The 23,245-nt window shown below is 36.3% G+C and overlaps 2 protein-coding genes across 9 annotated transcripts in view; both read left to right on the forward strand.

Annotated features, from left to right (window-relative positions):
* LOC106855884 (sodium channel protein type 1 subunit alpha) overlaps nucleotides 1-6,841 on the forward strand; it is an 88,965-nt gene extending 82,124 nt beyond the window's left edge. For all 7 annotated transcript variants that reach the window (XM_088168099.1, XM_088168098.1, XM_088168097.1 and 4 more), the window contains 5 exons: nucleotides 610-663; nucleotides 982-1,119; nucleotides 2,509-2,613; nucleotides 2,960-3,230; nucleotides 3,595-6,841. In XM_088168099.1, the coding sequence (XP_088024225.1) occupies nucleotides 610-663; nucleotides 982-1,119; nucleotides 2,509-2,613; nucleotides 2,960-3,230; nucleotides 3,595-4,763 (1,737 nt within the window). In that variant the 3' untranslated portion in view covers nucleotides 4,764-6,841. The remainder of the gene's footprint in view (nucleotides 1-609; nucleotides 664-981; nucleotides 1,120-2,508; nucleotides 2,614-2,959; nucleotides 3,231-3,594) is intronic.
* A 1,931-nt stretch (nucleotides 6,842-8,772) lies between these two features.
* Nucleotides 8,773-23,245, forward strand: part of TTC21B (tetratricopeptide repeat domain 21B) — a 33,288-nt gene continuing 18,815 nt past the window's right edge. The window contains exons 1-13 of one of the 2 annotated variants that reach the window (XM_014880866.2): nucleotides 8,773-8,853; nucleotides 9,066-9,195; nucleotides 10,152-10,262; nucleotides 11,438-11,604; nucleotides 13,764-13,886; nucleotides 15,261-15,418; nucleotides 15,809-15,893; nucleotides 17,302-17,400; nucleotides 17,982-18,174; nucleotides 19,095-19,192; nucleotides 19,685-19,885; nucleotides 21,674-21,803; nucleotides 22,237-22,394. In XM_014880866.2, the coding sequence (XP_014736352.2) occupies nucleotides 8,773-8,853; nucleotides 9,066-9,195; nucleotides 10,152-10,262; nucleotides 11,438-11,604; nucleotides 13,764-13,886; nucleotides 15,261-15,418; nucleotides 15,809-15,893; nucleotides 17,302-17,400; nucleotides 17,982-18,174; nucleotides 19,095-19,192; nucleotides 19,685-19,885; nucleotides 21,674-21,803; nucleotides 22,237-22,394 (1,734 nt within the window). The remainder of the gene's footprint in view (nucleotides 8,854-9,065; nucleotides 9,196-10,151; nucleotides 10,263-11,437; nucleotides 11,605-13,763; nucleotides 13,887-15,260; nucleotides 15,419-15,808; nucleotides 15,894-17,301; nucleotides 17,401-17,981; nucleotides 18,175-19,094; nucleotides 19,193-19,684; nucleotides 19,886-21,673; nucleotides 21,804-22,236; nucleotides 22,395-23,245) is intronic. The other variant, XM_088168112.1, reaches the window with a different exon arrangement.

Here is a 23,245-nt window from a genome sequence, read left to right on the forward strand (position 1 = left end):
GAAATAGCTCCAAAATGTCAGTAAATGCTGTCATTTATGAAGCATATTAAGTATTCAATGCACATAAAACACTTCCTACTATTTTATCTCAGAATGTATGAGACATCTAGACTCTGTAAAGCACAATACATTATATTTAAAGTGAGCATAGAATTATTAAAATCTTTCATTGTAGATTCTGATTATAGGAAAATACTTTTTGAGATGATCAAATTTTTGGTTCCCTTTTGTTGCCACCTCTGATTTGGAAACGACATAGTAGTCTTAATTGGTGACAACTCAGTTACATAAGACCATTCACCACTCAGTACAAAAGCTGTACATAGCTTTTTCGGTTCACATGATTTGATGAACTAAAATGTCTTCTATAATTTTTGGTAATTAGAAATCAGAAATAACTTAATCATACTTACTGCTTAAAATGTTCATATCAGCACAAAGTAATGGGATACACAGCAGTATATCTGATGAGCAGCTGAATAAAAAGCCAAAAGGCAAAATTCTTAAGAAATCTAATGCTACTAATTATTCCTGATGCTGTACTGCGCTGCTGGAAATTATTAAATGAATTGTCTTTAGAATGCTTAAACAGGTGTGTACTATTTACAGGCTACATTTAAAGGCTGGATGGATATTATGTATGCAGCTATTGACTCAAGAGATGTAAGTACAGCAAATATTTTAAATTATCTTTTTTTTTTGAGGTCTATCTACAAGTGTATTTATCCTACATAATTCAATAGAATGAAAAAAACTAAATTAGTATGAGATTCTGTGGTAACAGCATGTGGACAACTGAATGCAAACTTCCAGGTGCTATCAGCAAGAGGTGGAATAGGCAAAATATATTGATATAAGTGATAAGAACATTGTCCAAATACAAATTACTGGGGACACTTCATGCAAGGTTGCCACTTGTTTGGTTGAAATTTTCACATGAAGTCTTAGGAATCATATTTCACTTTTTATTTTTTTCCTTAGGTGTTACAGCAACCCAAGTATGAAGACAACTTGTATATGTACTTGTATTTTGTCATCTTTATAATTTTCGGGTCTTTTTTCACCCTGAATTTGTTCATTGGTGTCATTATTGACAACTTCAATCAGCAAAAAAAGAAGATAAGTATTGTTTCATTTCCCTTCTAAAGAAATTCTAAAATAACGAATTTTTGTAGGTGCCTGGTATAGGGAAAGTATACCCATGGCTTATTCAATATTGAAAAACCAGCAGTATGTTATTACAAAATCATGCCTGCAGTATTCATTAAAGTCATAAGATTTTTCATTTAGTGAATGGGACAGATCCTTCTGTTTTCAATGCCTAGTTTACTCTTCCTCAAGTCATCTGTTTTTTCATGATTAATTTCATGAAGTCTTCTTGCTTGATCCAGCTGTAGATAATCTCACTGGTGTACATGGTCTGAGTAGGAGATGCTTGCCTTTAAAATTATTTTCTGTAAATAGATAAAGCAATGAAAGCTCAAGGACCAAAGCAGCTATGAATTACTAGTTTACTTTGACTTTACTGGACTGCATCACTTTCTCTGGGTTTATTAATAATGAGAAAGATTTTTGGATGGTATAAATGTAGAAATAAAGAGGTATATGTCCAGCTTATGGTCCATGCATTCCCACATCTTCAAGCTTCCCACACACTCATGCACAAATGGCTGTATCCAGTTCTATGTGTGCATTGGCACTCCTGGAATTAGATGTCTGCAAGTATCTCTTATCAAGAAAAAATTTTCAAGAGGTATGGGAAGACTCATAGGTTTTCATTCAAGCTATCTCTAAAACAAGGTTACTATGGATTTTGATTAGAAATATGAAAGACCCATAATTCCTTCTTTATCTTCACTGTCACCCTACAAAGGCAGGTTCATGCTTTTGCTAAACAGAACTTCATTGAACACAGAACTAATCAAAATTATTTTACAGAGAGCCTTTTGCCGTTAATAGCACCAAGGGTGCTTCAATCTTCAGCTAAATTTCTCCATTTCTCCAAAGTCTGATAATCCATCTTCTCAAGAACCTTGAAGACATTGGGCCCCAATGCTCATGGGATTGCTAAACTAGAGATACCTAAAGCACATTCGTGTACTGAAAACCTGACTTTGTCTTTTTTCTTTGTTTCACTAAAATCACAGTTCAGAAGTGACACTATTGAGCAGCCCAGACTATCTGAATTTATCTCAAATACTATTTACCGTATCTCTTCCTATAAAAGAAGAGAGGTACTGGAAATTATTTCTTGAAGTTCCAGAAAAATAACTGTAACAAAATGTTGCTTGCATTTCTTTTTTAAATTTTTTTTGAGAGATACAGTACTGGATACAGACTAAATGCTTAGATTGTAGACAGCTGCATTTGATATCTAAGAGATTTTCCCCAATTTAGTCTTCTTTTAGACTTCTTGATTTTTGCATGACTCAATCATATTTCTTTAAGAGTTTGTTTCAGCACTGCTTATAAATGTGATTATAACCAGTTCTGATTTCATGTTTTTACTTTGGAGGTCAAGACATATTTATGACAGAAGAGCAGAAGAAATACTACAATGCAATGAAAAAGCTGGGATCCAAAAAACCACAAAAACCTATACCAAGACCAGGGGTAAAATTATTTATACACATCAGACAAATAGTTATTTACAAAGAGTTTTTATTGATACAAGGAGAGCAGAAATATGCCAATTGAAAATTAACAGTAACCAGGGCATTAGTCAGCAGAAATGGAAAATAAAAATAAAACAAAAAATTAATTTTCACTTAAAACTATTTTACATATGAATATGCAATACAGGATGCTAAACTAAGTTGTTGTATTTGAGTACTCATGACCACTAGTTGCAATTTTATTTAAGCCTTACTGCATGTGTTTTTCTGCTTTCTTCTTCTAACAGGAAAAGGAAACAAATTACAGATTGTATTGGATGTCTCTTTTTTTCTTTCTTCCTCAGAATAAATTCCAAGGCATGGTTTTTGATTTTGTGACACAGCAAGTATTTGACATCAGCATCATGATTCTTATTTGTCTTAACATGGTTACCATGATGGTAGAAACAGATGACCAGAGCAAAGAAATGGAAAATATTTTATACTGGATAAACCTCGTGTTCATTGTCCTTTTCACTGGAGAATGTGTCCTGAAATTAATTTCACTTCGCCATTACTACTTCACTATAGGCTGGAACATTTTTGATTTTGTAGTTGTCATTCTCTCTATAGTAGGTAAGTCTTGCCAATTAAACAAAAAAGAAGGTAAAATGAATAGGAGGTGAACTTTTACTTGAATAGAGCTATATGGTGAGCTTTTGCCATTGCAAGATTTACAGCCAAGTCATTCAATTCTATATTTTAACTTGTAACTTGGCTAAACCAACCATCTAAACTGTTATAATCATCCAACAGTTATTGCACCTGCAAATATTACCTATAACTGCTAAAACAGAACTTATGCAAGTGTAATCTACAGAATATCTTTAACTGCTACATAAAAGTGCCAGTTATAAAACTTTGTTTCTAAATTTCTGTTGCAATACAGAGAATAAACGGAGATGTACCTTGATTTTTTTTTCTTTTTTTTCTTTTTTAGGAATGTTTTTGGCTGAGATGATTGAGAAGTACTTTGTATCTCCCACACTATTCAGAGTCATCCGGCTTGCCAGAATCGGTCGAATCCTGCGCCTCATTAAAGGCGCTAAGGGAATCCGCACTCTGCTTTTTGCTTTGATGATGTCTCTTCCTGCTTTGTTCAACATTGGGCTGCTGCTTTTCCTGGTCATGTTCATCTACGCCATATTTGGCATGTCCAACTTTGCCTATGTCAAGAGAGAAGCTGGGATTGATGACATGTTCAACTTTGAAACGTTTGGCAACAGCATGATCTGCCTGTTTCAGATCACCACGTCCGCTGGCTGGGACGGTTTGCTGGCCCCAATTCTGAACAGTGGGGAGCCAGACTGTGACCCTAACAAGGCTCATCCGGGGAGCTCTGTGAAAGGTGACTGTGGCAACCCTTCTGTTGGGATTTTCTTCTTTGTCAGCTACATTATCATATCCTTTCTGGTAGTGGTGAACATGTACATTGCTGTGATTTTGGAGAACTTTGGTGTTGCTACTGAAGAAAGCGCTGAACCCTTGAGTGAGGATGACTTTGAGATGTTCTATGAGGTTTGGGAGAAGTTTGATCCTGATGCAACACAATTCATGGAATTTGAGAAATTGTCTGATTTTGCAGCAGCACTTGAGCCTCCTCTTCATCTACCCAAACCAAACAAAGTCCAGCTTATTGCAATGGACCTGCCCATGGTGAGCGGTGACAGAATTCACTGCCTTGACATCTTGTTTGCTTTCACAAAGCGTGTATTGGGGGAAAGTGGGGAGATGGATGCCCTCAGAATACAGATGGAAGATCGATTTATGGCATCCAATCCCTCTAAAGCTTCCTATGAACCAATTACAACCACACTGAAACGAAAGCAGGAGGAGGTGTCTGCTGTCATCATTCAGCGTGCTTATAGACGTCACCTTTTAAAACGAACAGTAAAACAAGCTTCCTTTATCTATAACAAAAATAAAACTGAAGGTGGGGCTGGTCAGGGTATGAAAGATGAAATCCTTATTGACAAATTAAATGAAAACTCATTTACAGAGAAAACAGATATAACCGCATCAACAGCAGTTTGTCCACCTTCTTATGATCGTGTAATAAGGCCAGTCAAAGAAAAGCATGAAAAGGAAGATAAAGATGGTCAGAAATAAGAGCAAATAGCAAGCAAAATCATAGATGTGCAAAGTAGTTCATAGTCTGTGTCTGTGTCAACAGGACTCCTGAAGGAGGTCTATGCCAAACTGACAATTTTTACAAATATACTGTACATTAAAGGTCAGTGCCTATTAAAAGACAGTGACCCCTTGTCAGTGACTGTGACTGTGATAAGAAGAAACAACCTTGACAGGAGGTTACTGTTCTCACTACCAGCTGACACTGCTGAAGAGGAGAGAAAAAATGGCTACACAGACTGTAGGGACCAGTTAAAGGGGTGTGAAACCAAGTATTTGTGTGTTTAGCATAAAACAATATGGTAACTGTATCCACTGTTTGCATTTCAACTGCCACATACTTCATATTTTTACAAAATCTGTGTTGGTGGATTCATCTTGTTTTTATTCATATGTTGTTTATTATATGTGACTATTTTTGTAAATGGGGCTTCTGTTGGGGCAGGGAATTAAGTACACCTTTACAGGTACAAGGGCCAGGTGTTCTATTATACAACTAATACACACACAGAAATTATTTGCATGAAGGCATGCTGCACTTATAGATCATGCATGAAAATAACATTAAGTCATAAAGAACAACAGTTTTTTTTAGCACAGTGTTTCTGGAAAGGAATAACAGATTTTGAGGTGCTTAATTAATGTATTCATGTTGTATCATGTTCAAACAAGTCTTAGTATGCCTGTAAAGTCCTCTACAACTCACAAGAATAGTAAACATGGTTTACTTTTTGCACAGGCCATTAAGTTTCAGAAGATGCAAACTTCCTCCTAGGTCTGGAGTCACAGATTTTGTCTTTGTCAAATGTCTTTCTGCATACAAATACTAAATGAATCTGCCTCAGCCCACCAAATTGATCAAAAAGAGCCCTCTGTAAAGTTGTTCTGCTTTATCCTGCAGTATTGTTTAGCCATCTTCAGCCCTCAGTAAGGTTGATGTTGTACACGTTAATGAAAAGCCCTCTGCTATGTAAATAATTTTTAACCTGTGGTGCATGTTTGAGCAAACAGATAATGACTTTAGCACATTTATTGCATCAAATATGTACCACAATAAGTGTAGTGTGCAAGCATTCAACAGGTAAAATTATGTATTATCTACCATTATAGATAGTTTGGATGCAATCAGTGCATGTTTATATTGCCTATGCTGCTATTCCTTTAACTGTCCAGGATTCTTAATCATGGGAAGCCATACATCAGAGCTAAATGAAATAAAGTACTCAAAAAGACCTCATTTCTCCATACCATTAAGCAATATTTTGCAGCTATTTAGGAGCTTATTTGTTTTACATTTCTGAATTTTCAGTGAAAAGCATATAGTGTATATCCAAACTGTACAAATGTTGAAAACTACTAGACCTGTTGAAAATAATGTTAGGATTTTATAAGCAAATATAAATACTGTAAAAATCATTTTATTTTATTTTTCAGCATTATGTACATAAAACAAGAACTGAATTTTATCTTCAGGTTGATGTCACAACATTTTTGTTACTTTCAGTCCATAGCACTTTTTCACAGAAGAACTCCAGAGAACAAGATATAACTAAGTGAATGGATAACTGTAGGATCTTATTTTTTACAGTATTTGCCAACATATAAATAATTTCTGCGAAATAAGTTAATAATTTGCTTCTAAAAAGCTATGTTTTTGGGGTTTTTTTTTCAGTTGGGAAATGGTCTAAAGTTCAAATTGAATGTCTAAGCAGTGCCTGCATCATAAGTTTTCAGATACAACCTTTCTTTCAGAGAATCCTGAATCTTTTCTCATATTTACTCACTTTTTTTTCCATTCATGCTGTACTAGAACAGTTCTAAATGTTATCTAGGGTCCACGATATTTTTTCACAGAGAAAGTAGCAAAATTGAATAATCCAATCCATCAGGACATTTTATGTTTCTTACACAGGAAAATTAAATATAGATTACTTTTATTAAAATTATGGACTAAATCTGTATTAGTGAACTGCATGCAGGAAAATGCTATTACCCTAACTTATGCTAAAGAACATTATTAATGCGTCAAAATAATAAAGATTACATTTTTTATTGTACGTTCCTTTTGTGTTTATTATCTAACATTAATATTAAAAGAGAATGCTTTTAAACCACAGAATGAGAGGATACTGAAAACCTTTACAACAGCTATACTGTTCTTCCATGTAAGAAAATCATTGGGACTTGCTTGTTAGTTACTAATTAAGAATTTCTTATTTAATGTGTGTTAGACAGTGAGCATGATGCTTCTGCATGTATCAATAGTTCTGCCCTGGGTGCCTTCATGCAGCAGCTCTATGCAGTGGGCTGCACAGCCATCGAATACCAGAGCTGCCCTCTGTGTGTCCCAGGAGGCTCAGAGCAGTCACAGAAATGAGAACTGAGCATTCAAGAGTTTACAAGGACAAAATGAGGACAGAAAATAGTACTAGATCCATGACATTCCTCAGCCTGGATGGAGAGCCAGTTTATTCTTGCTGGGTGCTGCTCACAAACAGGCTACAGAGCATCTCACATTTGAGTGCATTTCTGAAAAAGGTGAAATGGCGTTGGAATGAATAAATCATTGGTCTTTTCCTCAGGAATTTAAAAGTCCCTCTGGAAGCACTCCCTTCCTAGATGCAACCATTTGTGGGTACTGATAGGGGAAAAACAAATGCATCTGGAAAGTGGGCCTGTTCCTTATTCTTTATCAATTGCTTCAGTGAATTTCTGGAAATATTAATTTTACATGTTTACATAATTGTATATTGCATTCCCCTACAACTTATAACAAAAACGCTCATAGGTGAATACTGAACTTAATACGAAACCAGTTGGTGAGCAGTTGTAGTCTGTATGCTTGCTTAGTGGCTAATGCAGAAATAAAATTTCATAGCATTTTCCCTGAAATTCATCACAAATTTTTCAGGGGAGGGACATTTTTCTCTGTAAAATTGTTGTGAAATACATTATGAAAAATGAGGTCTACAACTTCGATTAAAGTGATGTCCAAGAAAGTATTTGACATTCACTAGGTGATGTCCAAGAAAGTGTTTGACAGTTGGAGTCTATTAAAAATGCCTAAGTATAAAAGTGAAAAGATAAGTATTTTTCAGATTAATATGTGGACAAAAGACGTCTTAAAGGGTTACCTTAAAAAGTATGTAAAAACCTCCAACTTATTTCTCGTACCTCTATTAGGTTTTAAATGTTACAGAGGCCTAAATGTTGAAGAACAAGTCAAGCAGAACTTACACACGGCAGGACATTCAGAGGATTGTCTTGGCCAACAAGGAACACAAGCATGCTTATTGCACAGTGCTTCTTGGGCACCTCCAGGTGCTGGGCATGAGAAGCTGGGACAGAAGCCCGTGAGTGATGGATTTGCTAGGGGAGGTCACTGTGAGCACTCTGCCAGAAGAGCCAAGCAGCTTCTCCTACAAACTCCGTGCAGGTTGGGCTCTCCTCCTTGTACTTGGTGCCATCACCGCCAGCTTTCCTGAATGGACTGCACTCCCATTCCAAAGGAATGCTCTTTGTAACCTTTATTTCTGGTGGCTAGAAATTATGGCTGAGAATGCTCTCACTTCCACAGGAAAACCTGAATTTTACTAGTCTTTGCAACTCTAATTCTCCAGGAGGAAAGAAAGGGGGAAGAAGAAATGAAGTTTCTCTATCTGATGTGACCCTATTGCTATCGTACTTCTCAGAGAAGTGTCACATAAATTGAAGCGCTCAGTTACATTATGAAACGTATGGAATGTGGGCCACTTAGTCGTACGTTCAGCCGAGAAAAGCAAGGAAATAAACACATTCCCAAAGCTCTCATTCGCCATTCCGCCCGTGAGCGCCCCCAAGCACAGCCGCCCGCCAGGTGGCCGGCAGGGGGCGCCACGGCGCCGGGAGCCGCCATCCCGCTGCCTCAGGCCCGCCCTGCGGTCCCGCCCCGCCGCTTTCCTACAGGATTCCTTCCCGTGTCTCTCCCGCCTCCTTCCCGCCCAAGCCAATGGCGCGGCGCTGTCCTCCCCCTTCCGGAGCCCCCCCGCAGTGGCGTTGGGTAGCGACGATGGACGCTGAGGTGCAGCAGGTGGGTGCCCCGGCGGAGGGAGGGAGCAGCTGGGAAGGAGAGAGGAGGGAGGGGAGGGGACGGGAGGGGAGGGGAAGGGGCGGCCGGGGGTGCCGGGCAGGAGTGCGGCCGGCCGGGCTGGGGCGGGACGGGTCGGGTTCTGGGCGCGGTGTCCCCGGAACCGTCCCGGGGCGAAGCGTTGGCACCGGTGACCCGCGGCCGCTTCCCCACAGGCGCTGCTCAATTACTACTGCCAGGAGGGGCTCTTCCAGCACGCCCGGGCCGCGGCGGACGAGGCGCTGGCACGGCTGGGCGCGGACCCCGTGCTCCTCTTCTACCGGGCCTACGGCGCGCTGAGAGCAGGTAACGGTGGCCGCTCCTCCCCAGACACTGGGCTTCCCTGCCTTGCCTCCCCAGACTCAGCCCTTAGCCCGCTGCGCAGGGAAAAGCGATGTTAGGGAGTGTCAATGTATTCCGTGTTGAGTAAATTACCAGTGTGTTACCCTCTGTCACCGCTCCTCCCCAGTTTGAATGAAAGTGATCTAGACAGTATCTTACCAAAGTGAAAGAAACAAGTATTTTTCTTTTTCATGGTTTCATGAACATGAGACAGGTAAATGGGTTCCTTGGAGGGAATTTGAGCCCTGCCCAAACGCGTGTTGCATTTGATCAGAAACTCACTGATGTCTCCCAGCTAACAGCTCTTCCCTTCAAAGCAGCTGTGTTAATTTTGTTGTATGCTGTCTCAGGGAAACTGACAGCTCATCTCTAGTGGGGAGATCTTAGTGTAAATTACACTGTTTATTTAGCGACATGTATATTCCAAGGATCTCAGAAATATTAACAAGTAATCCAACATGGGGGAGGGCTGAGGCAAGTCTAGCAGGGTGTGCTGGTTTTGAGGTAGTGTGTCTGTTCCCAAACTCCCAGATGCTTTTATGTAAGAATCCTGTTATCTTTCAAGATACTGTTTATTTTGCTAATACTCAAAATATTCACACAAACAAGGCAAAAATCCTGGTTATATAAAGAAACAGGAGAAAAAAGAGCTGCTCAATGCTGTGTATAAAACAATAAATGTGATTTTCATCTTTCTGACAGTTGGCAGAATTAGTACATAATTCAAGTTCTTCGCATTGAGATGCTGATTTCTTTCTGGTTGAAAGACTTGCACAAACAAGTGAAAGTGGATATATGCATAATGAACAAAAGCAGGGATGAAAAAATAGAAGGGAAAATTTAAGTCAGATTGATGTTTGATGATTATATTCTTTGTCTTGAGAAGTGTGATAGCTTATTCTGTGCTTTTTTTTTACTAGGTGATGTCCAAGAAAGTATTCGACAGTTGGAGTCTATTAAAAACAAACAGGAAGTTTCACTTTGTACAATGATGGCTCTGATTTATGCCCATAAAAAGAGCCCTAATCCAGGTATGCCTATTAAGACATGCTGTTTCATGTTTTAAACAGCTCTGTGTGAAGGCCTGAGAGTTGTAGGCTAATTCTGCCGAAGTTAAAAAGGTTTACTCCGGCTTTGCATTTGGCATAAGATCTGTTACTGAATTGAGTGTGCTTACCAAGATTGTAAATAAAAATACCAAACCACAAAACTCTGAAGCATAAGAGTGAATATTAAAATAAAACACACACACCCACACACAAAATCTGACTTATCAGCCATGATGAAAAATTTTAAAGGAAAAAAAAATTGAGTCAGGCTTCATGTGATTGTTGTTCACACATGTCTGGTACTGGTACTTTTGAGCAGAGCTGCAACTTGAAATGTCTTTAAAGCCATGCCATTTCTATCTTTCAAGTTATGAAGAAAAGAATTTTGTGAATTTTGGCATTCCTTTCTCCAACGTAAAAGCTGAGATGATTTTGTTAAGAGTTACATTCTCAAAAGTAAGAGTTGATTTATCAGGTGCATTGAGTGGTCCTTAAAGTGTTGCTGCAGTATCTTTCTCATTGTGCACATTTATAGCTGCTGCTGACAGTTTGTTAAAGAATTTAATGTGAAACAGTTCTGACGAATGGCATCACTCTTATTTTGAGTCCCTGAGGTTTAATACTGCAGGACAGCAAAATTATTGTGCATCTCGAGACTTTCTGAGAGTGAGAGCCTTTCCCTCATTCATTAGGTGGGTCACCACTACCAGAGCAGGAGATGAGTTGGCCAGGCAGGGCCTGCCTTTCCCAGTGCCTGGCTGGGCCTGATCCCCTGGGGTGTCCTGTAGGTGCTGTGTGATGGCACTCAATAATCTGGTCCATGATCTTCCCTGGCACCAAGGTCAGGTTGACGGGCCTCTAGTTTCCCACATCTTCCTTCCTGCCCTTCTTCTAGGTGGACATCATGTTGACTAACCACCAGTCATCTGGGACTTGCCCACTTCTGGGACCTCCTCATCAGCTGTGTCATTGGGAACCCTCTCCTGCGTTTTCCAGCTGTACCTGATAAATATTACTAATTGGGTGGGATTGCCTGCATGCTTATCAGTGTACAGTACAGAAAACAGTGTTTACTTTTGGAGCCCTGGGCTTATATGCTGCTCTTTTATACTGTTTTGAGAGGCTATCAACAAGAACTCTGAACAAAACCTTTTCAGATCGAGATGCTATTCTAGAGTTGGATGCAAGGCTGAAGGAACAGCGTAAAACAGCAGGACAGCAGGCTCTGTACTATGCCGGCTTGTTTTTGTGGCATCTTGGTCGTGAGGACAAAGCCCGTGAATATGTTGATAGAATGATCAAAGTTTCTGGTGGTGGTAAAGAGGTAACTGGTTTTTACCTTTCTTCAATATAAAAGAAATAGGACAATTCATACTGTGAAGCTAGACTTACGGCATTAATGCTGTCTGGAAGGTAACTGAAACTATTTTGTGTTCTAGTATTTTCCTTCTTAACTGTCCTAAATTCATTCGACACAGCTGAGTGAATTCCCATAATGATTTTTTGTTGACTAATATGCATTGTCACTTAGTAAATAATAAATAATGGTTTAATAAATGAAAATCAATCAATGAAAATAATATACAGTTAAGCCAGTATTGCTATTTCATACCAAGCCTCATAATTCCTAGCAAAAAAATAAGCATGATAGTGTCACTAGAGGGAGACGTCTGGATCTGAAGGCTCACAAATACACGGAGGATTTGGGATATAAATTTTCAGCTGTTATTAAAGGCAAAATTTGCCTGGGGTTTTACTGAAATAAGTGTTATATATGGCATTGTCTTGGCAGTTATATACAGATATTGCAATTCATTAAAATCTTGAATCTCTAAAGAGGTTTCTGAAATCTTACTGTATTATTTTTTTAAAAGGAAGTATCAGCTTCAATTCAAGGAGAGAAGCATAAAAAAATTGGCTTATTTTTTGTAGTTAACCATCTTTGAAGCAGAGCTATTAACATTGTATGCATAATTGTACAGTAATATCAAACAAAAATGTTCCAATGTGTGGTTCAGTACATTCTTCAATTTGTAATTTATAGTTTTATGTTTGATCTATTACATGAGTTAGAAATCTGCAACTATTCTAAACATTAGTTTCTGAAAGTATGATTTAGGTAATGGCTTAGCTTTAATTAACAATGATTATTAATTTAAATTGGTAGTTATTTTAAATAAGAACTAATTTATTGGCTAATTTATACTAATGTAGAAGTAACTTAAATTCATAAAGAAATAATTAAGGACATCACAAAGCAATAATATGGGAGTTCTTAAAAAGGCTAAGGATAGGTCATTTTGGTGAAATGGCAGTGTTTATGACTTTGCCTATTCAAACAGTAATAGTTTGATTTTGTTTGCTTGTTTTTATTCTTAGGAAATTTTGTCTGGGTACGTTGCTTAGTCTGAAATATTTCCAGCTGAAGTAATTAATTTTTTTTCAGACACATGCATAGTAAAGAAAAAGTACATTAGTATTTAAATAGATAGATTTTTTTTTTTTTTAAGTTCACTTATGGTTAGCTCTTTTTCTAGTTTGGTATTACGAAATTATGTTTAGATGTTTGCCTCAGATTTTTTGAGAGGTGATTCAGAGTGTTTAAACTTGGTGAAATAGGATTTGTTTAGTATACTCTTACTTTGATAAGATAGTTTATGTATTCCTGGCATAAATGTACAACACCTGCCTTTCTTTAAAAAAATGCTTGAGTTTCTATTGCATAACAAAAATCATGACTCTGTTAGCAATTACAAAATATGGCTCTTCTACTAAACTTTGAGTTTTAAATACAGGACCCATTTCTTTATGTTCTAAGAGAGCTAGTGATATTTTATATTTAAAGTTTTTCTTTTGATGCCAGTTGTAATTTGATTAAATAATTCAGCACTTCAAAATATATTTTATTTACTTAAGCTATAATTAATGTTTGGAACACATAAGATAAATAAATTTCATTCATTATGAGTAGTAAGTTCTTCAATGAAAGGACACATTTCTACTTTTTAAAAGTTTGAGTGTTCTTTTAATAACACTTTTGAGGATTTGAGAAATATGAATTTTGCCTTTCACATACAGGTTTTTCTTTTTAATATAAAAGTAGAACAAAAACTTCAAGCTTCTCACTTTTTTCAGCACCAGTATGTTTCTCAGTATCTCATGTAAACGAAATCTTAAGAAAACATTGTGCTGAAATGTTTGAAGAAAATACTTCTAATGTGATCACATCTGTAAGGTTTTGTTCTACTGATGTGCTTGTTAGACTTGTTTGGTGCCATTTTAATTCTATAAGAAAATGTACTATTTGATTAATTTAACTCTGGAATAAATTGCTAAAGTGTTAGGTTATAGACTGATTATGTCTGTGAAGTAGTTAAAATAGATAATCAAATTCCTTTATTTAGGTTATTTCTACTTATTGTATCTGGTATAATTTTCTATTACCTAGTTAGCAAAGAATTCCAATTTGTATTTTGTTAACAGGGCTTAATTTTGAAAGCATGGCTTGATCTCACCTGTGGGAAAGAAACTCACATTAAAAAAGCTCTGAAATACTTTGATGAAGCACTGCAGGAAGGCAATGATGTTTTTGCACTGCTTGGTAAAGTAAGTTTACTTCATTATTTCAGCTTTTCCTAAATGTCATTTTAGCCTTGTAGAGTGATTGGAGAGATGCAGAGAAGAGTAGTGCATAATGAGCTTGTCCAAGGAACAGAGATACAGCTCAGACCCTGTAGGTACATTAGGGTTCTTTAGACACCAATGTAAAAAGAAAGGTATAGGTTAAATTCAGTCAATCTAAATGTGTACTGTGGTTATGATTTTGCTATGCATACAAAAAAACCTTTCTATTCATGTATTTATATGTACAAAAAGAGTTTCAAATCGTTTGAAAAAGTAATAATGTGTGGTCTCTTCCTTTTCACATAGAATACCTTTGCACTTTACAGAATTGCTGTGGCCCAAGATGTAACACTTAAACACTGCAGTGTGATTTTTTTTTTTTTTTTTAATACCGTTAACATTATGTTTAAGTTGTCATTAATTTTTTCGTGAGTTCATTTGTGTTCATGCAATCATCAATGATTATATTTCATTAAAGGAGTGGCATGAATTGTTTTTTTCACATTTTCTGTTTCAGAGCATATTACTTAGAATATCACAGACATTGTTACTCATTGAACAATTTTTTCTACATTTAGCTTTAGAATATAAAAAAAAGTCATGTTATGTTAATTAATATTAGAAGAAGGAGGTTCAGGAGAGTGTGCACAATGGTATTTGGTTAGGTGTGTGCTTGGCTGCACATGGACCACTGGATTAGATTAAGAGTATATGTCAAATGTAGTTACTGTAATTAGGGTTTAGACAGACATGAATCTCACTAGGGCTTAAGAAATTAACTCAGAAACTACTGTGTTTGGATTATTTCTGTCTTAAAAAGATGAAATTAAACATCACACATACAGTCACCTGGAATATGGTAAATAAATTCAACGCATCAAAGCAATACAGGCTTCTTCTGAAAGTCTGGTATTTGGAGTACCCTGTAAATTTCATTACTGTTACCTTCGGAGTGTGGATTTTTGGTATGTATCTCAGAGGTTGAATAAATGTTTCATCAGTGGGTTGTGTTAAATATCCTAAAATTGTGGTATACTTCATACAAGGATATTTGCAACCTAATAAAACAGTTTTACTCTTCAGTTATGTCTGTCTTTTTCTTCGTTGCAACTGACTGGTAAGTTGTAAACACCGTTGTTACAGAGCACTTACCACACACACCAGGCTTTACACATCATCCTGTACTGTTTGGTTGTTGCAAATATGTCTAATTGTGGTTGATACTCAGATAAAACTATTACTTCAGGAAAGAGTTTTGTCTCTCTAGCTCTTTTTCCTGGTTTCTGTATGAAAGAACTTTTGAATCTTCTCCAGGAGTGTACAGGCTCTTGATACGGCTTCTCTTCCTCCCATTAGGCGCAGTATTTTGAGGTCCGACAGAATTATTCAGGAGCTCTGGAAATTGTGAACCAGATAATTGCAATCTTCCCAAACTTCATTCCTGCTTTCATAAAGAAAATGAAGCTACAACTTGCCTTGCAGGACTGGGAGCAGACAATTGAAACGGCACATAGGTTGAGTATGAAGTGGCACACCACTAAGTTATTTTCTTGACAGATTTACACCCTAAGGACGCTTTGAAACAAATGTAGATAGGTTTCCATTCATTGTTAATGAATCTGAATTAGTTGCATCAGTTTTTTTAAAATAAATTTCAAGTAAATTAAGTTTTATTAGAACCCAGCTTTGCAATTCTGTGAGGATGCTACGTCAATACTTGAGTCTGTTTTGGCTGGAAGAGGATCTTGAGATAGGCATGAAATAAGTGCTGTGCTTTCAGTTGAGATCCATGATACAAAATGACTGTGAAATACAAGTTACTCTATTCCTGTTTTAGAATAAAATAGATGATTGAGCAAGCATTTGGTTTGGTTTCTTTGCATTCACCTTTTGTTTGGCTTTAGACTATTGCAAAAAGATCCCCTCAATTTAGAAGCCATGAGAATGGAGGCCCTGCATCATCTGTGCAGGGAAGGAAATATATCTGAGGTGAGTCTTTTTATTAGCAGAATGTTGAGCACAATATAGTGTATGTGGCATCTAGTTCCTACAAAGGCTGTCTTCTTTATATGTTCTCATATGCTTTGGCTTGTCCCTTGCTGCAGCAATCTGCAGGAGGTATATTCACGATTCTGATTTGAGTGGCTATTGTAGCTTATTGCTGAGGTGTTTGCTGGATGCCATGGAAAAGACAATTTTTAATCTCCATCTTTCCAGAGAACAGGCGTCAAGCCAAACAGAAGTCTGTTCTGGACAGTTAACTGAATTATATTGATTTGAATCATCAAAGTAATCTTTTTTGTTTAAATGCTCTTTTTGATAAATTCATACGTTTTTGTAAGCCTTCCATTATTTAAAGTATTTTTTTAATTGAAATAAGGGAAATGATAAGGTCTTGTAGTGATAAGTTTTTGGAAGCAGGTCATAGCTGTTACACCTGTGTCTTGTTAACATTTTTTGACAATTATTGTGGGGTTTTTTCAGCTCTAAGCATTCTATGCTACTTTTCATTCTACTCCGAAGATCCATTTTCTTGCACAGGGCTATATGCATGTGTTTTGTATGTATGACACTTGTGGCATTTTTCAGGAAGTTCTAAAATAGTTGATCTAATTTGTCACCAATAATTCTTTCTATATTTTTTCTCATCATACAAAAGTGCTGTGGTAATTTAAGTGGAAAGTTAGCAAAAAAGATGTGTTTTCATTGTGTTGTAGGTGTTTTCAAGTTCTAGAAGAAAAGATACTTATGTTGCTTAACGTATTTTAAATTATTGCAGAGAACTCAGTCATTGCCTCCTTAAATTTAAATCTTATGCACAGTCATGGGAAATATGGAGAAGTAGTAAGAATTGCTGACTCCAGTGAAGCCATCCAGGAAGGAACCTTGTTGGACATAGTAGAGTGTTGACTAAAGATTCTGGAGTAAAATGTCTCATGTAACTAAGATCTATGTCTAGAGAAAAATTTCACAGCCGGTTAGATTTACACATTTCAGGTGCATCTAAAATCATATTTTAAAAAAACTGTCTACCTTACTCTATTGTTTGCCCATAAAATCCCCTTAAGGTGTTTTGAGAAACTAATGTTAAAAGCACTTGGAAGTGCTTTGCTTTTGAGCATACATGTCTTATATCAGGCTTAGCTCAAACCTGTCACCTTTTTTGAGCATGGATAAAGGACACATGGTCTGCTTTACTGTCACTTTACTATTCCAAAGTATTATCTTGGGAATTCTCAAGTCTAACTCCTCACCCTGAAAACCTATGAAGTTACATTTCAAAGTATTAGTGCATAGTGATGCACTAAAAATGTGAGTAGTTTACAGTCAAAACTGATTGTCCTAATTTTTAAGTTCTTTCTAGTATTTATTATATTATTCCTTTTTTTTTCCCAAGGCTTCAGCAAGACTGGGAGACCTGATTAAAGCACTGGATAGATTAGAACCACGTAATTCTGAGCTATTCTGTAAAATGGCTTTAGCTTTCAGTAGAACAGTGAGTATGCTTTTTTTTTTAAGCAGCATACAGCTATCTATATATCCTGGTTTTGTTCTGGCTTTTGGTAGGCAGATGTTAAACGTCTACTAAAAAGTAGAAAATTGTGGACAATTGAAATAGATGAACTCATGTCGCCTTGGTAACGACATTTTTCAAGTCTTATATTCAGCATGAATTACAATGTTTAGGCCATCTCATCCCAAAAATGGTTTTACTGCTTCCTTTTAAGTGAGAAACGGTGAAAATACACAAATGTTCACCAACCATCTTCGTACTGTATGAAACTGACAGGGTTAATTACATAACCTTGAAAGTAAAGGTTTCTTTAATCTGTGCATTTATCAAAAATTGCTGTAAGGAAGCACTCAGAGCAACTATTCATTTTTGTATGGTATTGTATATTTATGTTTGAATCCATCCCACATTAATGTCACAGTTTTTATAGAACTACTACAGACTAATTTATTCTTACATGAGATATTGTTGTCTCTACTTATCTTGCTATATTCAATGTGTTTGTCTAATTGAATCTGAAAACTATGTAAAGCTCAAGGCTTAAAAATTGTTCTTACCATTAGTGTGGCCGGAACCAGCTCATTCTTCAGCATACACAAACCTTAGTACAAAGAGCTTTTGACTTGGCATCTGACAATGCAGAATTTGCTACTGAACTTGGCTATCAAATGATTTTACAAGGGAAAGTGAAAGAAGCTCTAAAATGGTATAAGACTGCTATGACACTTGATGAAACAAGTGTTTCTGCACTAACTGGTAAGGTCTTACACTTCTTTTGATTTCTACTAGATAATGTTTTCTGATCAAATTTTCCTATTACTGGTATTAGGAAAATCTTGAACTATTAGAACAGGAGCACTGGGTTGTTTTTTCAGTTTCATTGTGTGCTTTCCTTTCTGTGGCAACAGTGCCTCCTTACTAAATAAGTCTTCTGGTCTTTCTTACTGAAAAATTAATCTTTGTTCTAAATTAGAACTCTCAAGGTAATAGTAGGCACAGACATTTTGCAGTATTTTACTTACTTTATTATTTAATTCCTGTAGTACCAAAGAACTAGAGAACTCTTAGGCACTACAAAAGCAAGAAAATTAAGGGTGTGATAGAACAAGCTATCCATGTCCTCATTTTGTCCAAACTATATTGAAAACCGTAATCAAGTCAAAACATACGCTGAATGTAGGTGTCGCATCTAAAAGAACCCCACTTTGTAATAAGTCCCATTTGTGTCAAGAAAATGGAGTGTAAATTTTTAAAAGACATATTTACCTGACAGATTTTTCCCTATATTTCTTTCCTCCTTGACTGTACCATGGCCTTAAACAGTGTTAAAACTTTAAATGACAGGAGTGGCTTATGTGTGTGCTTGAGGTTATTTTCCTTCTTGTCGTTTTTCTGAATTTAGAAGCCAGACTTCATGGTGCTTCTGCTTAGTCTAGAACCAGTTGAAGGTTTACCATTTCAAACTGCTTTGTTATATATTAATGTATCTATCATGTATCATCTACCCTAGGCTTTTCTGAGTATGTAAAATTTGAATTACCATAAGTCTTGATCCATTCTTTTTTTTCTTGTCACTGCTTTACAAAGAGGTTGAGGATAGGAAGAGTTCGTTGTGGGAAAAAAATGTGTTTGACTAGGAAGATGAATTGGCAATAAAGTCTTTCCATGTGTTACAGGAATCATCCGTTGTCAGCTAATACAAGGGCAATTAGAAGATGCAGAGCAGCAGTTGGAGTTTCTTAATGAAATTCAGCAGTCCATTGGGAAATCTGGGGTAGGAGGCATTTTTATTTACTGAGATTCTTTGATTCCAATCTGAACTATGGCCTTCTAACTATTACATGTTCTATATTTCAAGTCACTTGAGTAGAGCATTCTTAATGGAGTACTGTTAAGTCTCAGTTTTTGTTTCTGTTGATGTGTTGCTTAACTTTGCAAGCAGGCTGTTTGCTTGCAGAGCAAAAACATCATCACTTTCCAGATGTTTTTTCTCTGAAGGTAAGTTTGAAATGTCTGGGAGGGACAAATAATTATTTTCAGAATTTTGTGATCAGACAAATGTAAAGGTTCTTGCACAAATTAAAGGAATGAATCGGTAGAATAATCGAGTGTTCTTTACAACATACTAAATGTCTTAGAGTATCCCTAAATATAAATAAGAAGTGGCTAACATTAATAATTATGTAGTATTGTGTGAGTAACAGATGAATGTGTCTGGAATATGGACAATACTTGGGGTTTTGGGTTTGTTTTTTCTTTTCTGTAGGAATTGTCTTTCCTGCGTGCAGTTCTAGCTATGAAAAAACATAAAAGACAAGAAGAAGTTTTTGCTTTACTGAATGATGTTCTGGATACTCACTTTTCATCTTTGCGTGGATTTCCTCTTGGTGTGGAATATTTTGAAACACTAAACCCTGATTTCTTGCTAGAAATTATTAGAGAATATCTTAATTTTTGTCCAGCACAGGTAAGCACCTTTAGATCGCATCTGTCTGAGAATGGGAATTTTCCATTTTGAGAAGTTAATTGCGAAACATAAAAATAGGAAATTTCCCCATTTAAAATGTGAATTTGTTTGAAGTAAGAGTATGTTTTGGGATATTACACCACTGTTTAGTCAAAGTAGTGATAAAAATACGTATTTTGTGATGTGAACAAGTGGCAGTAATGACACCTGAGCAAACTTTGGATATTTATTCAGGGCATTCTGTGTGTGTAGTTGCATTGTCTTAGTATCTCTTAGGAAGCTGTAATGTTAACAGTGAATGCAGCTATCTCATTATGAAATTAGGATGTTCACACTGACCACCTATTCATGAAATATTTTTATTGGCTTAGGATATTTTTTTCAGTATGTATAAATTCTTTATTTTGTGTGTTGGTGAAAATCAGTGGAATACTGCCTATTTATATTACTGTTAATTCCAGTGAAAAATCTTACGTAGGTAACTTAATTTTCTGTGGCTGAATTTGTGTGCTCTACTTTTAACAACAAAGACATGCAGAACTTAATAAGTTGAATGGGAACCTGACATCTTTAAAGCAGAAGAAACACAGTTTCTTTAAATAGTTTCTTCCTTAAATATAGTACTCTTCTGAAATAGCTGAGAGCTGACTTCTGTTACCCTGTCACTATTCCTAGCCTGCTTATAGAACTTTTCCATAAATATGTTTATGTAGAGTTTTAAAATCTTAACAGGAAAGTAAGTAGCTTTCCATTGTTATGAACTGCCTCACCATCTATAAGAAAATTACAATGTTTGAAAGTCTAAAATATCAGTAGCAGTGACATTTTCATGTTACAGATGATAGGAAGTGTCATTCCGTGAGGTTGTGCTCTTACCTGAAGACTTCCCTGGGATACGTTGCAGAAACACTGAATGGCAATGATGGTTTTTAATTTGGAATTAAAACTGATTTTCTGAATTGTTGTCCAATGAAAGATTTTTAGAAGAAAAGATAGGCCTTTGCTGAAGTTTCCTTTCTCTCTTTATTGCAAAAATAGACTGCATGGTGAAAGTGAGGAGTTAGCTAGGTGGTGGAGGCTTCCATTTTGGTTTTGGGTGCTGCTGGAAATTTTGGTGGAAATACTGTTTGTGAACAGAATGATGTTTAGGTTTCCTTTACCTTTTATAATGTATAAACCAGTTAGCAACTTGCTAAAGTAGTGCAGGGAAATGAGTGATATTTCTGATAAAGAGCAGGTAAAACATGATATATTGTACTAGCAGTTTGCATGACAGTAGCTATTTTACAGCTTCTATTTTCAGCTTGTTTCTGGTGGTATGGATGTGTTCTTTGGTGTGAGATTGAGGGTAGGTATGACAGGACCAGAACCTTTTCTTCCGAGCCTTGTCATCATCCATTCCAACTTCAGCCTTCTTGAAATAATTCGTGGCACTGCTGTGTTGGATGAGTTAGCCTGATAATTCAGAATGTGTAACCAAATGTTTATGGCCTGACTCTTCTGTGAATGTCATGTCTGAAGTGTTTTGTCGTCCTTGAAGCCTGAGACGGTCTTGTGTTCCTGCTGATATCAAGAAGTTGGTCCCTTAAATTTCAAATTTATTTTTATAGTTCTTCACAACAGCTGTTTTGACTGAAGGAAATAACATAGCTTTGCTAAGGCTCGTTTGAGTTTAAAGTGAAACTCAGACTTGACATTTAAATCTACAACCTGTTGACTCAAATGCTGGGTTTTGTTAGTTTTTGGGGTTCTTTTTGTATTACTTACTTGTTTTTTTTTTTCTTCTAGCCTGCAAGTCCTGGGCAATCTCCTTCACCACTTCTCAAGCACTGTGCTTCAGTTCTTGAAACTGTTGTAAAAACTGTGCCTGGTCTTCAACAAGCTGTCTTTTTAATTGCAAAAGTGAAGTACTTGTCAGGTAATAGCTGTATGAATGGGTAGTTAACTGCCTCCTTTGTTAATTTAATATAAAAAATTAATTTCACACTTGTAAATAAAAATGAATATTTTTCTTTCACTGTAGAACACTGTTACAGCTAAGTGAAGAGCATTTGCTCTTCCCTTTTTTGTCCTTTATATGAGAGTATCTTAATCGTACAGACATATAAATATAGTATTTTTTTATCTGTTGTTTCCCAAAGTTAATTTATTGAATGATTTACAGATGGAGCAATGGGAAAATACCATACCTTTGACCTGCTTTTGATTTCATGTCATAACCTTATAATACTTTGTATATGAGTTTATTCACTTGATGGTGACAATTTGCAAATAAAATGATATGTATATAATAACCTCTGTATTTTATACCAACTGCTTTTTCACTTTCCCTTCCTTTCCCCACTTCCTAGGGGATATTGAAGCAGCTCATAGTAATCTACATTACTGTCTAGAAAGGAACCCTTCTTATGCAGATGCACACTTACTGATGGCCCAGGTGTATTTGGCTCAAAACAATACCAAGCTATGTTCTCAGTCCTTGGAACTTTGTCTAAGCTATAATTTTGAGGTGAGTTGAACAAAATAATGAAATAATTTTATTCAGTCATCTGAAGTTGTATGTTTTTGTATATCATAATTTTCAAGTGAACTTTTTATAATGCTTCCACTTCAAATTGAATATCTAAATGTTTATATGAACATGGTTTCTGAATATTTATCAAAGAAATTACCATTAAGATAAAACCAACACCTCACAAGTTACACTTCATGGGTCTTATACATTACAGTATAGGATTTTTGATTTGTTGACATCAGTTGAACTTTATACAGGATTAGCAGAGAGTTGGGAACACAGTACACATAACACACCCCTCGTTAGGTCTGAGTTCTGCCCAAGTGTCTTGAGACTGCTTAGCTGAAAATGACCATTTCTTTGCAAGCATGTCTCATCTTGCTTTCTTCCTCCAAGTGAGACAAGAAAGCTGAAGATTAATATCTCAGTAACTACTAATTGAGGTCGTTGCCATTTCACAGAGCTGTATTTCTCTTACAGACTTTTTGTTTCATGTAAAATATGTTTTAGGAAGATGAAGAATGGCATGCAGGACTTGTGCCAAATTATGATTGTATTATGATTCCTTTAATTAATAGTCTGGTGAAATGTGCACGCAGTAGTGTGGGAGACACTCAGAGTACCTTAAAATTCAGTCTAGTTTAAAATAAAGCAGCAGTTAATGTTGTTCTATCCCAAGGTCTTGTCCCGTGTAATAGCTTTTCTTTGTAATTAAAACTTAATAAATTACTAGTTTGCATACTCTGATAATTCTTATATTTTTGTAAGTAAAGTCCTGAAATTGAATTTGTGTGTATGTGGAGGAAAGAAAGAAAGCAAAGTCAAAATTTAAAAAAATCTTGCAA

The sequence above is a fragment of the Sturnus vulgaris genome, chromosome 7 (genome assembly GCF_052056855.1).
Source record: "Sturnus vulgaris isolate bStuVul1 chromosome 7, bStuVul1.hap1, whole genome shotgun sequence".
NCBI classification, from domain to species: Eukaryota; Metazoa; Chordata; class Aves; order Passeriformes; family Sturnidae; genus Sturnus; species Sturnus vulgaris.